Source organism: Telmatherina bonti, assembly GCF_933228915.1.
Source record: "Telmatherina bonti genome assembly, chromosome: 1".
NCBI classification, from domain to species: Eukaryota; Metazoa; Chordata; class Actinopteri; order Atheriniformes; family Telmatherinidae; genus Telmatherina; species Telmatherina bonti.
Window position 1 is genome coordinate 39,607,219 of NC_136619.1, and position 16,933 is coordinate 39,624,151.

General features: G+C 42.6%; 1 protein-coding gene across 1 annotated transcript in view; it reads left to right on the forward strand.

Annotated features, from left to right (window-relative positions):
• The window catches only part of otog (otogelin), a gene marked incomplete at both ends in the record, with an annotated part of 89,411 nt that overhangs the window by 50,919 nt on the left and 21,559 nt on the right, over positions 1-16,933 (forward strand). Inside the window, 7 exons of the mRNA XM_079264774.1 lie at positions 1,358-1,514; positions 1,876-1,902; positions 2,176-2,355; positions 6,378-6,656; positions 7,910-8,027; positions 9,617-9,696; positions 14,289-16,750. Of these exons, the coding sequence (XP_079120900.1) occupies positions 1,358-1,514; positions 1,876-1,902; positions 2,176-2,355; positions 6,378-6,656; positions 7,910-8,027; positions 9,617-9,696; positions 14,289-16,750 (3,303 nt within the window). The remainder of the gene's footprint in view (positions 1-1,357; positions 1,515-1,875; positions 1,903-2,175; positions 2,356-6,377; positions 6,657-7,909; positions 8,028-9,616; positions 9,697-14,288; positions 16,751-16,933) is intronic.

A 16,933-nucleotide genomic window follows, 5' to 3' on the forward strand; every position in this document is an offset into this window, starting at 1 on the left:
TAAAGCTACGTCCTCCTACAGAAGCCAGGACTTTATTCCTGTTCTCGAGGACTAGAGAGGAAAATGACGCGGAGATGGTTGCAGACAGTTCTCGACACATCGGGCTGGCAGAACGTTTTTATCGTGGGGCTCCGAGAAGTACCGTGTGATTGGTCAGACATTGGCGGTGGGCGTGGTTAACGTGGAAAAGCATTTTACCTGATACAGGTTAAACTGGTTGTTTTAATAAAACAGCTGATTGATTTTGATTTAGAGGAAATATGAACATTTTGACAACAACCAACGCTGGATGTAGTTTCTCATTAAATATGAAACAACCGGGTTTGTTGCTCATAAAAGCACAAGTATTATCTCATGGAATCAGAAGTAACTTGGTACACCTGAGTGATTAAAGTAGACCCCACGGCAGCTGGGGAGGGGTTTCAGACATGTGTGGATTCTGCAAAACAGTTTCAGCTTCTGTCAGACTTGATAGATGGTAAGTAGGATGCAGTGATCAGTGATCTGGCATCAGCCTGCATTCGTTGTGGTGCTTCCGCACAACTCTCCAGTACAGCACAGTACCTCGGACCCAGGTGAGGTGATGGGAGAGAGGAGGGTATAATGGCTAACTCTCAGCACCCTCGCTGCCCCACCTCCCTCCTGAATGACACTGACAGATCTGCAGAGCTCCTTCAGAGACAGACTGCTTCGTTCGAAGTGTGAACAAATGGTCCGTAATCTGCAGGAAACCAGCACAGCTCCCACTAAACCACAATCACACTGGATAAAGTCATCATCATCAAACCAATCATCATCACCATCTACTGTCGTAACTTCCATATCTAAACACAGCAGGAAGGTTTCTGGGGGGAATCTCTGTATGTATGGGTTTCTCTCAGAGACATGCATGTTAGTTAATTTGAGTCTTTACGTTTTCTTTTGGTGTGAGTGTGAACCTAAACGTTTGTCTCTCTCCACTGGTTCTGCAATGGGCTTTAGTCCCCCTGCGACCCTGCAGAGGAATAATCTGTTTCCTTGTTTTCTGGAGATGATGAGATAAATGATCCCGTTATTCCAGAAGCAGTCATTGTCATCCCGAGGTAGCGAGATAGTTGTCTCGGTATTTTTGAAGTAATGATGTTAAAGAAAGCATCTCGATCTGAGTGGAGCTCCCTGAATTATAGCAGTTGTTTTTTTTTTTTCCATGCGCATCTCTAGTTGGTGAAAGTTTAATGTAAACATCAGGTTTTTGTTCTCAGTAATAAAAATGAGGCTTCTTGAATAAGGAGGAAAAAGTTGAAGCTGTTTACTATAACCTGGATGACTGAAAATCTGCAACAGGATGTTCTAAGTAAATCTTTTTCTCTGTGCTCAGGTGGACGTTACCTGGTTCTACATGAACTGCCTTGCAGACACGTGCGCCTGCAACCGTGGAGGCGACTGCGAGTGTTTCTGCACCAGTGTGGCGGCGTACGCCCAACGCTGCTGCCATGAGGGCGTGCCCGTCGACTGGCGCGCCCCGTCTCTCTGCCGTAAGAGCAAACCAACCACTGTTTCCATTTTTAACACATTTTTCAGCCAGTTCAGCCCAGTTTCACAAGAAAACCTGGAAGCAATACGCACGTTTGTCCAATGCAGAAAAATGTACAAACTGTTGAAAGCTAAATAAAAAAGGTCTTTGTTGGGTCAGATCCAGTTCAGGCTGGATTCTCAGGCTGGAAAGTCTGTCCTTCGGGATTATTTGATGTAATTAAAAAACAACATGTTATAAGTGGCAGATAAAAGTTGACACGAATCACATGAAATTATGCCTATTTATATTGTTATCAATAACTTTTTTATATAATCTAATAATTCTTGTTATTGATCAGTATTCTGTCCTTCTCTCTGCAGCGTATGATTGTGAATTCTACAACAAAGGTACAACAGTCGCTTCACAAAAAACATTACATGCATTGATCACACATGCTGACTTTATGTAACGCTGATGGACGCATGGATGGATGCATGGATGGATGGATGGATGGATGGATGGATGGATGGATGGATGGATGGATGGTTGTGGTGATACATGTTTGATAACTCCTCCTGTCTGCAACCTGCCCGCCATGTGGCACAGACCTAAATTGCATGTTTTATTGTTGTGATGTGTTGTAGCATCCGTGCTAAGCTAACATGTCCTCCTGTGTGCAGTTCTGGGTAAAGGTCCCTTCAGGCTTTTTACCTTCAGGGATCGAACTACTCTGCTGGCAGCCAGCAGGTCCACCGGCTTTGTGTTCCTGCAGCGGTCCAACATCAGCGCCACTGCCGCCACTACAGGCATCCTGTCACAGTTCATGATGACTCCGGGCCTCAGCAGAGCTCGACCCCATGGTGAGTTAATCCTGTTAAAACTGCAGAGTTTTACATTCATACTCCTGGAGAACGTCACCTCTTGTGTCTCACTGCGGTCTGAGCTTTATAGCTGCTACTGTGTTGGGATTCAGAGAGAAGTAGCGATGTCGGTAAGAGAACCAGGAGCGAATCAGTGCTGTTGGGTCTAAAAAACAAAGAAACATAAAGCTGGCAGATGCAAAAAATCCACGGAGATGACAGAAATCGATCAAGTTATAAGAAGCATTTCTTCAAAATGTAAAAATCAATGAGAAAGTGACGAAATGCCAGTTTCAGTCCCATTTAAATTAAAACATACAACCTGTCAGTGCAGGGATCCTCAGTGGTCCTTGTTGGTCGGGGTTCTGCAGGTTTCAGAAGTTTCATTGCTGCAACGCACCTGACTCAAATCTGTGGGTGATGCAAATAAACTCATGGTAGTTACAAGTGTGCACCAGTGGTGTATGCATGAATTACCAAAAGGGTCTTTTAGCGAGTCTGAATGTCTAAAACCTGCAGGACACCGGCACTCAAGGACCAGGTTTGAGGATCTCTGTATGTGTATGTGTGTGTGTGTGTGTTTCAGAGCATGAATGACCTTTAGATCCAGCAGGAGGTTTTCTGATATTAGCGTGACTGAAATGACCTCTCAGTAAAACAATTTGTTAATTACTAATTAAATGTAGGAAATGACTCGGGGAAGTTCTGCTTGGAAGACTATCATGACATCAAGTCTTCAGGGGAGTTGGGATTCTCCAAAAAGATGGCGCTGCCGCTAACTCTGAGGGTTACTCAGACGCTTATAGATTTTATTCAGTGGCCAAAACATTGTTTATTTATTAAAAATATTTGCATTATTTAAGATCATTAGTCTACCTTCGCAGGACAGCTTGTCCTTCATCTCTTTATCATCGCTGCTTTCACAGAGCGACAGCCAGCCAGAGCTCGCCTCCTGTTTTGTTTCCGTCGCTTCTGGCCGTTTGTGGAAACTCTCCTCATAGTGAACACTGATGGAGTAGATGCACTCACTGAAGAAGTGTCCAGAGGTCAGATTGGCAACCTGAGCAACATGAGCAGCTGGCTGGACAGGAAGCCAAGACTGAAACAAGACTGAAGCAACTGGGCTGCCTGACGCTCCACTTTGCATCCTTTTCACCAGAAGATCAACCTCGTTTTGCACCCTGACCAAGTTTATAAATTCCTACTTCGCCTTTCTTTACTACGAATTATTGCTTGTAATTATTTTTTGACTCTTAATTCAATTCAATTCAGCTTTATCTGCATGGCACCACTTCACAACGATGTCATCTCAGGGCCCTTTAAAGACACATCAGTTCAAGCTAATTCATAATAAATAGCCTAGTTAGGAATGATTGAATATAGGTGATCAATTCAGTTTATTTATATGCTGCTGTTTTACAATATATATGTGTAGCAACCCCCAAGGCCGAATTAACCCCCAAATCAGATAAGGACTCAGGACTTTCTACTTCAAAAGGAAGTCCATCCACACATCTCCAAAACAGAGCTCAATGAAAGCCCTAAAAATCAGATCCATCTTAATCCAAGTAGACAGACCTCCACTTTAAACCAGGAACCCTGCTGGTTTTATCTTGTTCCTGGTAGGAAATGTCTACACAGACAGACTGTGGCACCCTTTTGAAGTTGGACCCTGGTGAGAGCCTGTTGTCCATCACCCCAGGAGGTCCCTTTGTATCCACATCACACAAAGACCAAATTCCAGAGCAGAACCTTTAAGCTCTGAATTCTAAACTGTATAAAATACTGGATGTATCTTCAGCACACCTGGATAAATGGACTCTTCTTCCTTTTTAAATTAATCCAAGACTTGAACCGTTTTTCAGATGTGAAATCCACAGAAGTTAGCAAGTTAGTTAATTTCTGTGATTCCTTGGGTGGAGCAATGGCGCCATCTAGCAGACACCCTTGAACAGGTTGAGATATGCATTTCAGGCTGATTAAATACACCGTGATTAACATTTTATGTTGTTGTTATTAACGACTCTGACTCAAAGTAAGAACTTGTTGTGTGGAAATGATTTCTTGATCCACCAGGTCCGTGGAAAGTGAAAATCATCGTTGAAGTGTATTGAAATGTCTTGAAATGTTAACAAACCTTTTCCCCTTTTGACAGCAGCAAAACTGTTTTAAGGTTCATGTTTAGAAGGATCATTCATACTTCTTCTCATCTACAAATGGATTTTATAGACATGTTTTGAGGTTGGAAAAATGTTAAGTTTAATTCCCCAAGAACTTAGTATTTTGACCAAACCTTCAGACCCCATGTCCTGACCCCTGCGCTCTGATTGGATAATCTAATCAGATAGGATAATCTAATTTGCCGGCCCCAGAGCGCCGGCAAATTTAACTGCGGGTTTTCCCGGAACTCGTCTCTCTTTTGTCCTCTTATCTTCCTTTTTGTCTTTTTTTCTGCTCTTTTTTCCTCTCTCGTTTTCTTTTGTTTCTCTCTTGTTTTGTTTTTCCTCCTCTTGTTTTTTCCGCTCTTTTCTTTTTTTTCTTGCTCTTGTTTTTTTGTCTCTCTTGTTTTTTTTCTTGTTCTTTTTTTTGTTTTCTCTTCGTTTGATGTTTGCTTTAGTCGTGTTTTTGTCCGTCTGGCATCATGTTCGTTTTTATTAAGTAAGCTCGCTCCTGCTTAACACCGAAATCTCATCCAATTCTGGCTGATCAATTTTTGCTTCTGACACACCATCGAAGCTGCCCTCCCGGCCCACGAAGACTGTGACCAGTAACGTACGGACGACCCGAACGTTACTGCTCCAGTTGATCCCAGGACTTTGCCGGCACCCGCGACCCGTGGATTCTAATTGGAGTTGGGTCCAGCTTCAGACATCGAACCAAGCGGTTCCAGGCGAGCTCCTGACTTCTGTGGAGGTCCCCTTTGGACAAGTATCAGGACGACCACGAATCCTTGCCCACGGGACCCAAGGTTTGGGTTCTCAACCACCAAGGCGCTGAAGTAAGGCCGACCCATTATTCCACTGTCTCCGATCCAGCTGGTGTCTTAGCAGAAGCTGCCCCTTTTTAAATCCATTCCTTCGGTATCCGCCTGATAGTCTACCCTGACATAGTTAGTTAACTTCATTAGACTTGCCATCTTTCCAACCTTCCTAGTTGTGTAAGTTATGTAAGCTGCTTACATAACTTTACCTTTAATTGTTTTATTTTACATTTTGGTTGTTGACTCGGCTCGAGCTTCCATGCGCTCTCTCTCTCTCTCTCTCTCTCTCTCTCTCTCTCTCTCTCTCTCTCTCTCTCTCTCGGCTAATTCAGTATTTGATTGCTTGCTGACGCTATTTCTGGTTCACATTATTAATTTCATTTGTGCCTGATGATTTTGACCGGTGTGGTTTTTAATAAAGTGTGTTATATTTTAAGAAGTCGTGGTAGCGTGATCGATCTTTAAGGAAGTGATTTGTTCCCTCTGACGAGAACTTACAGTAAGCGTATTTTGAGACTGATGGTTATCTGTTATTAGACAAATATCATTGTCATATTATGGTATTCCCTGCCTGACCGTATAACAAATTAAGGGCTAGGTGGTGCCCCGAGATCGTCCGCTTGTCTAAGGACACAGCGAATTAATAATCAAAACACCCACTGTCGCTCAGACATTGGATCCCAGGTTAATGTTAATGATAATACACTACATATGTATATATATATATAATCAACAGATCTGATCAGGTTTAATCCAGTCCTGTTCATAGATAAATACTGTTTTAATAAGTAAAGAACGTTTTGGTTTGACTGTTCACACAATTAGGCTTTCTTGTGGAGTCATAACGTTTAAAAAGCTTCAGCCACAAGATACTCAGCTCTGCGATCCACACACCTGTGTGTGTGTGTGTGTGTGTGTGTGTGTGTGTGTGTGTGTGTGTGTGTGTGTGTGTGTGTGTGTTAAAATGTTGCCTTCTCCTTTCTGGTGCTAAGACACCACATATCTGGACGCTCGCGTGAACCTGTTAAATTATTTTTTACAGACACGTCGAGAGTTTCCTTTGAGGCTGCCGACAGACCAAACTACTTCCTGCACGCTAGCCCCAGTGGCCAGGTGAGACTGTCCAAATGGGAGGACAGTGAAGCATTCTGGGACGGGGCCACCTTCGTCCTCCACAGGAACACCTGGATCCAGGGCTATGACTCGCTGGAGTCCCATGCAAAACCTGGTTTCTTTTTGCACGCCATGCTGCCGCGCCTCCACCTGCTCAAATACAGACACACCGACAGCTTCCGCAAGGCGACGCTGTTCAGACTGACAGGTCCGCAGCACAGACTCACCACGTGATACTCAGTAATGTGATGTCATTTGTTTGTTTTCTAAATGCAATGACAATGGTAACTGGAAGACACAATAATCGAGAAATGCTGTTTAATTTAATTCAGTATTCTATTATTTGATTAATCAAATTTTAAATTAAATTAAATTTAATATGTTTTTATAGAATAATTCTTTGTAATTAAATTGAATTTCTTCATTACATTTAATTTTTTTATTTTCTTTTAATTAAATTAAATTTAATATGTTTTTTTATTAGCATTTTTTATTTGATTAATTTTTTTATTTACTTTTTGAAATTTAATTTAATTCAATATTTTTTTTGATTAATTAATTTTTTGATTAATTTTAATTTAATGTAATAGAATTTAATTTTTTATTTAATTTAATATTTAATTTAATCTAATTTAATATGTTTTTATTTGATTTGCATTTTTTATTTGATTAATATTTTTATTTATTTATTTTTTATTTAATTTAATTCAATATTTTTTATTTGATTAATTGATTGTTTTTATTCATTTTAATGTTGTAATAGAATTTATTTTTTTATTTAATTTAATATTTTAATTTAATTTGATTTCTTAGTTATGTTTAATTTTTTAATTTTTCAATTTAATTTAATTTAAGTTAATTTCATTTAAAATGGCAATTCACAATCCTCATGTCACATTTCAAAGCTATTTAAAGCAGAGACCCTGACAGTGAAAAGAAGATTTAAGTCGTCTCTGGGTTTCAGGATTTGGCTGTCACTCATCCCTGCTGCACTCACGGAGCAGCCAGGCTAATTGCTGAGACTAAAAATATACCAACATTTGTTTTACTTGGTGGGAAAGAGGGCAGCCAGTAGCAGATTGAGTTTCTCGCTGGCAGATTTAAATGCCAAACACATTCAGAGTGAGATCCAAAGTCCAGCCAGAAGTTCATCACTTTTCTTATTTGTAAAAATATTTGAGATCATTTATTCCAGCAGAGGAAAATATTGTAATACGTTCTACGTAAATATTCCAATTAGGGTCATCAGGTTACAACTTTAGAACCTGCTGCAGCCTCACATGACCCTACTGGCAAAAAATAGGATGTAATGATGTTGCATTCACTGAACAGAAATCTCATATTTTTCACGATGCTTCTGTGTGGACAGAAGCTGGATTTGTTCAGTTCAGTTTTATGTTAATTTCTAAGACAAATAAAATTTAAATTTAATGTCAATTTGAGCTTTTTTCTTACAAACAGGACCCGGTCCGGACACCCCGCCGGCTCCTCGGTGCCAGTGGAGATACGACTCCTGCATCAGCCCCTGCTTCAAGACCTGCAGCGACCCGATGGCTGAGGCCTGCCTCATCATCCCACAGTGAGACTTTCCCTCATCTTGTTCTTACTTTTTAACATCTTTCTTTCTTTAAAATATCTTGTTGAATTTCTCCGTCATCAATTTTAATTCATCAATTTATTTACTTTTTGTTGCATCGATAAAGTCGAAGTGTGCGACCTTCATTAGAACTTAGATCTAGAAATAGTCTCGAGAGTCTGACTAGGAAAAAGGTTACAATATATCCTGCTTATTGTACCATCCTGTATGATTTAGTTCAGTGTATAATTTCTTGGTCTTTTGCACTTTTAAACCCATCTCAATACAAGAATGAAGAAAAAAAAGTCACATTTTTAACAAAAGAGTTTGTCTCAATATTATTGTAGTGCATTATTGTATTATTATTGTGTCCACCAGGGGCAGAAGAGATCATATATAACAGGATTGTGAGCAAATTTATTAAAATGATGCAAAAGGTCTCAGAAAATGTATTTATTAAGTATGATACATACGACATTGAAAACATGTTCCAGTCAGAGATCTGAGATGTTCCATCAGCTCCTCCTGGAGCTTCCCAGTCCCAGACTCATTTCTAGAAGTGATGGAGCTCCTCTGTTTCTTCTCTGTACCAGGAACGGTCTGCTCTGCGTTGACATCAGGATAGTCTGCTAGACTCGGTCCGATTGGTTCAGTTGGAGGTGTGACGTTATTCCGGATCTGTCCGCGCTGCACTTCTCAAACAAATCGGACCATTTAATAAACATGTTTCATTCTCCACCAGAGGCAAGAATTACCGAAGACGAGACAACCAACGTTTAATGGTTAATGGAGAGCAACTTCTGTTTGTAGTACACAACAGCTAAATATGGATCTGCAGCGGTCTGGGTTGATCAGAACTTTTACCTAAAGAGCCACACTACGCTTTGGTTGTGTTTAGCCACGATGCTTTATGTGCTTTGTTTTGTAGCGCCCATCCTGCATTAAGCTCGCTTGAAACGAACCAAAACCTGTCTTTATAAGGAGACTGAACCTGCTTCTTTGATCTGGATCAAAATTTATGAGCACCTTCACCATTCCCCAAACGAAGCGGGCGTTCCCAGCTGACGGATCAGGATTTGAACCAAAAAGTGCCCTCAGAGCTGCTCAGTCAATTCCTGGTTTGAAGGTCCCGTTCAAAACGCACTTCTTTGCATTAATATTCATACTTAGTCATTTAAAGACAAGAATCCCATCAATTCTTTTGTCTTTAAATGGTTTTCTTTGTTTTATTGTTATTTGTCTCACTTCCCCCAACAATTTGGTTTTATTTATCATTATTATTGTGCAGCACTTTGAGCGGCCTGGATCGTCATCAATATGCTTTATGAATAAACATTATAGTGTTTATCTAAATGTCTGATTGATCTCAGGAGTGAAAATGTCAAATAGTATTTTAGAAATGATGAATAATATGCAGCCTCTGGTTTTGTGAGGATGATTTGCCTTGTGAATGTGCAGCAGAACTGAACCTGTTTTATTTGCAGGATTAAGTCTCCAACATGTTAATTTTTCTTGCTGTGGCCTCAAACTGCTCGTGTTGAATCTCAGTTTTTCTGTATAGTTTCATGGATGTAATTTTATCTTTTGAACAGAGTGGAAGGATGTCTACCTGTCTGCCCGCCACACATGGTTCTGGATGAAATTACACACCGATGTGTTTATGTTGAAGACTGTAAGTACCTCATAAAGCATTTAACTTGTGTTTTGTGTCATATATATTTCAATTAATCAATCAATCAGAGTTTTTTCTAGGTTTGCAAGGTGCTTAACACAAAAACATAAAAACAAACAAAAAAAAAAGCAGAAGGAAATGTCATAGAAAGTGGTAAAAGCCCAGAACAGATTAAAGCTAACAGCTAGCAAAGAAAATCTATAAGTACGAAACACCTTAAAATACATCAAAACAAAATACTGCAAGCCAAAAGTTTTTAGAAAAAAAAGATATATTGAGTTTGGCAGATCAGTGTCTGAACGTAGCATGTGGGGAAGAATATTCCAAAACTGCCACTGGAAAGGACCGTTCTCCATTTGCTTGGACCTGGATCGAGGCTCCTGTAGCAGATTTAGACCAGCAGAACGTAAAACCCTGCTGGGCTGGTGGACTTTCAATAGTTCTGATAAGTACAGAGGTGCAAAGCCATTCAGTGCTATAAAAACAAACAGCAGCAGTTTATACTGGATCCTGACCGGAACCGGGATCCAGTGCAGAGGTAACAGGACAGGAGCGATAAGTTCCTGCTTCCATGTGCCAGTTAGTGGACCAGCAGGGGAATGTAAACGGGAGATGTAAGAATTATTGATTCTAACATATAAAGCATGGCAGCAATCAAGTCTGGTGCTCACAAAGGCATGTTTGGCCTGAGAAAAGACTTTGGATCGCAGACGTAGTTGAAAGAAACTCATTTTCATTGACCTGACCCAGTTTTACTCCCAGATCTGGGATCCAGAAGCATCCAACAAAATCCATTTCATCATTATTTATATGAGAGCCAGTGCTTAACGTCCTTTAAGCAGCCATCAGTGGAGTTTAGTGTTAGTGGGGAACTGGGAGTGACTGGTAGATTAGCAGGTCATCTGCATACAAGTGACAAGCCAGATTATGGGTTAGGTAGGGCTGGGCGATATGACCTTTTAGTAATATCCCGATATTTTTATGGCATGTCACAATATTTGATATATATCTAAATATTTACCTTAGCCTTGAATTAATGATTTGGTGCATACAATCACATCAGTAAGATGATTTTGTGTCTCCATTAAAACATAATTGTTCATACTGCATTAAGATATGCTGATTTTAAACATTCATGCCAAAAGGATGAAATTTTAATGAAGCAAACTGATCAAAACCGTATTTATTGAACAGTTAAAGCAGTGGCAGAAACATGTCATTTTAAAACAAAATAAAGTGCCTTTGCATGATATAATAAATGCAACATATGAAAATAGGTGCTCTAGGGGGGACTTTTCAAATGATGAAATAAATTTGTGGTACTGCTACCTTTTGTGGTGGCACTTTTGCGACATACTTTGCATAAAACAGTTGTTTGGTCAACATCCTCTCTCTGGTATCCAAACCACCGCCAGATGATGGATCCTGTACTATTTTTCTTTTATTCTTTTCTTTTTTTGCCACTGAAACAGTCTATCCCTTTGAAAAATTATTTTGAATACCATTAAAACCACATTGTATAAATCCGCTTTGTCCTGCTTTATTAAATGTTAGATTATCAAATATTAAATTTAACCAAAGGATTCTTATGTTTTGTGGAATAGCTAGCTGCATGTTCAACCCTCCTCCTTTATCTGGGCTTGGGACTGCCACAGTGACCCCCAAAAAAGACACTTTGACAGAGATACATTTATGTTTTTTATTTGTGTAGTTTTCTTACTTTTAGTTAGCTTGCTTTGGGTTGAACTATTATAAGGCTTTGCTTTATGGATACGTTTTTGAGTTGTCGTATATTTTTTTTAATCGCAGAGTTTAGCGTAGAAATCAGTCTTATAATCCAGGCAGAATGTCCTCGTATCGTCTCCAATAAACGGCTTCAGCCAGCTTTTAATTCAGGATTTGATTCCCACTCCTTTCTGTACTTTCTAGAGACATGAGGAGCTAGATAAATATGCTTGTGTCACACACACAGTGGATGAGGTGAGTAAGTGACAGAGGCTGTGAATGTAATCAAATATGATTAATTATTTTTGCGTGACGTGAAAAACTTTGTAATTTACGTCCCACTCTGTAATCCAGAGCGGGATCAGTGGCGGATTTGGCTGTTCATTGTGACTGTAGGTGGAGTCGTGCAGGTGTCCTCTCTGCTCCTCTGACTGGCTGCAGCTGCAGCCGGAGCGACTGAGTGCTTTAGGACGGGGAGAGACTCTCGTTCTGACAAAAACTTTACAATATGCGCTTTAAAGTCAGTCACCAAAACACCAGGAAAGTCTCCAATAACTCCAGTAAAAGTCGCTAGATTTGTCGCTAGTCGCTTTTCACAAAAAAAGTCGCCAGATTTAGCGAGAAAGTCGCCAAGTTGGCAACAGTGGCTACACGCTGCCTCTCATGACGTAGCACGTAGCTCACGTTATGCACGTAACGAGGTGCGCTTGCTTTAACTCTCTATGCAAAGCGGTGCAGAGTCGAGGAGGAGGGAGAAAACCCCGCCCACAGCTAAAAACACCTGCGTGACAACGGGATACTCGAATATGACGAATATGGACATTTTCTATATTCGCACAGGGGACTAGCCACGATATCTCGAGTATATTCGATATGTCGCCCAGCCCTAGGGTTAGGTAATCAGTCCTAAAGATCAAGATGGGGTCATGGTGGATAACCAGTTGACCTTTAGGGTTCATGTTGCCTTGGTTGCCTGTACCTGCCAATATGCTCTCTACAACATCAAGAGAATCTGACCGTATCTGACAGAACACACTGATCATCTCACCCATCGATTACTGCAATTCCCTACTGGCAGGTCTGCCTGCATGCTCTGTTAAACCTGTGCAGATGATCCAGAACGTCGCAGTGCATCTGGTTTTCAACCAACCCAAACGAGCTCATGTCACTCCGCTGCTAATCGCACTTTACTGGCTTCCGGTTGCAGCACGCATCAAATTTAACGCTTTGCTTCTGGCTTACAAAACAATAACTCAAACGGCTCCCGTCTACCTTCACTCCCTAATCCAGACCTCCCCTCCTTCTCGACAGCTACGTTCCACCAGTGAAAGACGCCTCGTGTTACCACCAATACATGGGACTAAATCACCAGCCAGACTCTTTTCCTCTGTTGTGCCATGATGGTGGAATGATCTCCCAAACTCTGTCAACTCTGCAGAGTCCCGGTCTACTTTTAAGAGCAAGCTGAAGACTCAGCTCTTCAAGGAGCACTTCAACACTTAGTATAGCTATATTTGTTGGAAAGTTGGAGAACTTAGCCCAGTTCTTTGCAACAAACATTATGGTATTAATTCTTTGTATTGTAACATAGGTGATATTATGTGGTGGGAAGGGAGTGAACAACAACAACAACAAAAAAAGCCTGTAGCACTTCATGGAAGGCCCTGCGTCCAACTGGACAGTCCACTAGCACCTTCCTACGATGTCCTCTACTGTGCTTGTGTTGTTCTCACTCATATGTTAGTCGCTTTGGATAAAAGTGGCTGCTAAATGACTGCAGAATAGAATAGAATAGAATAGAAAGATCAATCAAGAATACTTTATCCCCGAGGGGAAATTCAAGGTTCCAGTACAACCCGTCCAAGGTTTTACAAACAAACACATAACAATAAACAAAAACATAATAATACAAGGATCACAGAACAGGTCATAAACTGAGGCCCCGCAGCTAACTTTATCCAGCGCCGCCTTTAACAGAGTGGAAAGAAACAACAAGAGGTAAACATGGGTTGGAGGAGGAAAAAAAAGGACGTTTTCTATACCACCCTTACAGGACAGTCTAGAGATTCAACAAAAAACCCCTCAAAAATGAAAAAGCACATATTCAGACAATCACAACATGAGGAAAACACACGGGAGGGTGTGGTCGGGGTGGGATCTCCCAGCACAAAGGGAACATGTACAATGCTAAGAGCACAGTTTTTAACACATTTCTGACTGACTCATTTAATATTAACCTGTCAGTGGTACAAACATTTTAAACTCCACTTTTTCCTAAAAGGCTGCACTAATAAGATTCTTTTAATCTAATTTTACTCTTTTTTTTTTCAAGTTAATAAACAAACTAAAGATAAAAATGAACCCACAGATGAACAAAATCATAGTTAAACTGTGGTGCTTTGTAAATTTGTCTAAAAAGATCAAATCGTAAGTTTCTGCCAGTTAGAAAGAGAGATGGAAAATGTTACGTTTGTTGTTATGTGTATCGTTTTATCATTTGTTTGGTTCAGTCGTTGATTTTAAACCATTAATTTATGCATTTTTCAAGGAGACTAATGTAACTAATAGACCAGACAAACAAAGGATAATTCCAGGATGATCTATAAATTTAGGACTAGTCTTAATAAATTGCAGCTCAGAAAAATCACTCAAATTTGACATTAAGAGAAATAAAAGAAATGAGCTTCTTTCTCTTATTTCGGTAAGGATGCTGTTCATTTGTTGAGCTAATGATCAGAAGCTCCTGAAACTTGCACACAAGCAGAAATAATTTCTAAGATTTTTTAGATACACATTTACAATAAGCTTTTTTCTCTCCGTTCAGCTCAGACCAGCAGTCTAACTCGCTGTTTTGATGGTGTTTTCAGGTATTCTGTTTCCGTCTACGATGCTTCCAACACCATCTGCTGCAGCTGTCACCTCTACACCAACTAGCACCACTGTCTCCAGCACTCCTCTTAGTGTCACCATCTCCACCACCACAACCTCCACCTCTCCACACACAGGTCCCACCTCTGTAAGCCCACGGACCACCTCGTCTGTGGCACCACCCTCTCCACATGGACCTGTTACTCCTTCTGCGTCCGAATCGTTGCCAGCAGTGGAATCTCCATTTAGCCCAACAGCGCCCCCTGTGGTCAGACCAGAGGTGGAGGAGCCTCTGTCGACTGTGAGGGTGACGGAGGCGTCTCTCACCACTGCAACAGGAACGACCACTCAGACGACCGGTTCAGGGAGCTCCACCATGAGCCCGTTCAGTCCCACCATGTCCAGGACGAGCAGCGCTCCCTTTGCCATCACGGCTCTGTTCTGGCTCACCTCCACCAAACCCACCGACTCGCTGCAGCTCTTCAGCACCACTGCTCCGACTACGACCTCCACTGAGGGGTCCGCTACCATCAGCACTCCTGCTGCTGTGCATCCTGGAGAAGTGAGCACAGATACCACCACACATCTGGCACCGGTTTCTCCGGCTCTGACCACTTCCAGTCCGGTTCCTGCTCCGGTTTCAGACACTTCTACAGTCCCAGTTACAGGCAGGACCATTGTTTCTAGTACAACTAGCACGGTGGGCACAGGCACCAGCACAACAACTGCAATCATGGAGGAAATAACAACAGCCCCTCTCATCCCCACTGGCTTACAAAGCACAGGTTCCACAATGGCTTCACCTGCTCCAACCTCCCCTCCAGTGGAAACGGGAACTGCGACGTTGCCTTCGGTAGATTCAGCAAAGACAACAGAATCAGTCCTGCCAACAACATCCGTAGCTGATCGGTCACTTTCCACACCTGTTTCTGAGTTAACTACAACTCCTGCTGTACCTGCTCCACCTGCCTCTACCTCTGCCACAGACAGGCAAACAACAACAAAGAGAGTGACTACACCCGGGTTCCTGTCATCGACAACGCCTGAAGTTTCCACAACAACTGCATCGTCGCCAAAGACACCAGGAGACGCTGCAACATCTGGGTCTACAGTCTACACTGAGAGAACCTCCTGGTCTGGAGCCGTCCCAGTAACCGGAAGAACGACCATCAGCACAGCAACTTCAAGACCTTTAGTGGTTCCTCTGACATCCAGCATGTCTGCAGGTCCTCTGTTCACCGCAGAACCAGAACCGACTGTCCCATCGGTGCTTCTTACAGAAACCACTGCTGCACCACTGTCGCCAACAGAGAGATCATCCCGTCCCATCTATACCGATCGGACCTCCGAGCCGTGGCGTCCTCCCCATCGGGAGACGTCCTCCACCCCCGTCTACAGACCCACAGTGGAGACAACGTCATCGGTCTCCTCTGAAAGCGTCGTCCATGTGGACACTATGACTAAAACTACTGAACTTCCTCATCTCCTGGCAACATCAGGACCACCTCTGAGTTCTGCGACGTCAGCTGCCACAGCCACCACCACCCGGACTACAACCAGAGAAACTCCAGAGAGTGGGGCTACCACAACCAGGAAATTGGTTACACCGCTACCTCCAACTGAGCCTGGTGCTCCTGAAACCCACCTCATCACAGCCCCAACAAGAACTCCACCCGCCGTTGTTACCAGCACGCTCAGACCTGTCAGTGTTCAGCCGATGGCGGGGACGACGCAGACACCAACAGATGGAGAGGAGGACGCAACCACAGCTACAACCTCATCACCTCCTTCATCATCGCCGCTTCACACGAGGACGTCCACTACAGCTCCAAGCGTGACTACGGTCCAGGACAAAGTCCCCACTCGGCTGGTGTCCACATCAGGGGCTCCACCCACCGCGACCTCCAGCAACGTCACCCAGACAACCACGTTCAGGACCACGCCCAGAGTTCCTTTGACCACCAGCGTTACACCCAGATCCACTGACAGCTCAGCCCTGCGGCCGGCCACTTCAAGGGTTACTATGGCAACAGGGCCATCAGCAATTACCACCGGATCAACCACTGGCAGCCCACCAACTGTTATTGCTACCTCCAGCACATCCAGCACGTTAGGATCGACGTCTACCACCAAACGTGTCGACACAACCACAGCCGGCCCACATCAGACCACCCTGACAACACCGTCATCCGTCCCCACGCTAACATCAGCCTCAGCATCTACTGCCGTCCCCATGGCAACCACATCAACCAAAGAGACTGGCGTATCATCATCCAGCTCACAACCAGTGACTCCACCTGGCCTTCCAGTTCGCTCTTCAACATCACCATCAACAGCCACCGTGGTCCAAACAACTGAACCGGTCAGAGCCAACCAGACAAGTCCAGGCGTGGCAACTTCACACCCTCCGGTGGAAACAAGCAGCCAAACCGCAGCGGTATCACCCACCAGGATGTGTACTGTGAGTCACAGCTTCATTTGTCCGGACGCAACCTCTTATTTCTTTTTCATCCAAACGCTGTAAAAATCCTCCTCTCGCACTTTGACCGCTTAAAACGTGAACAGCCTGCTTTAGCGTTTGGTCAACCACATTTTTCAGTCACTATTAGTTTTATTTAAGAAGAAATCATGAAAGTCAACCAGC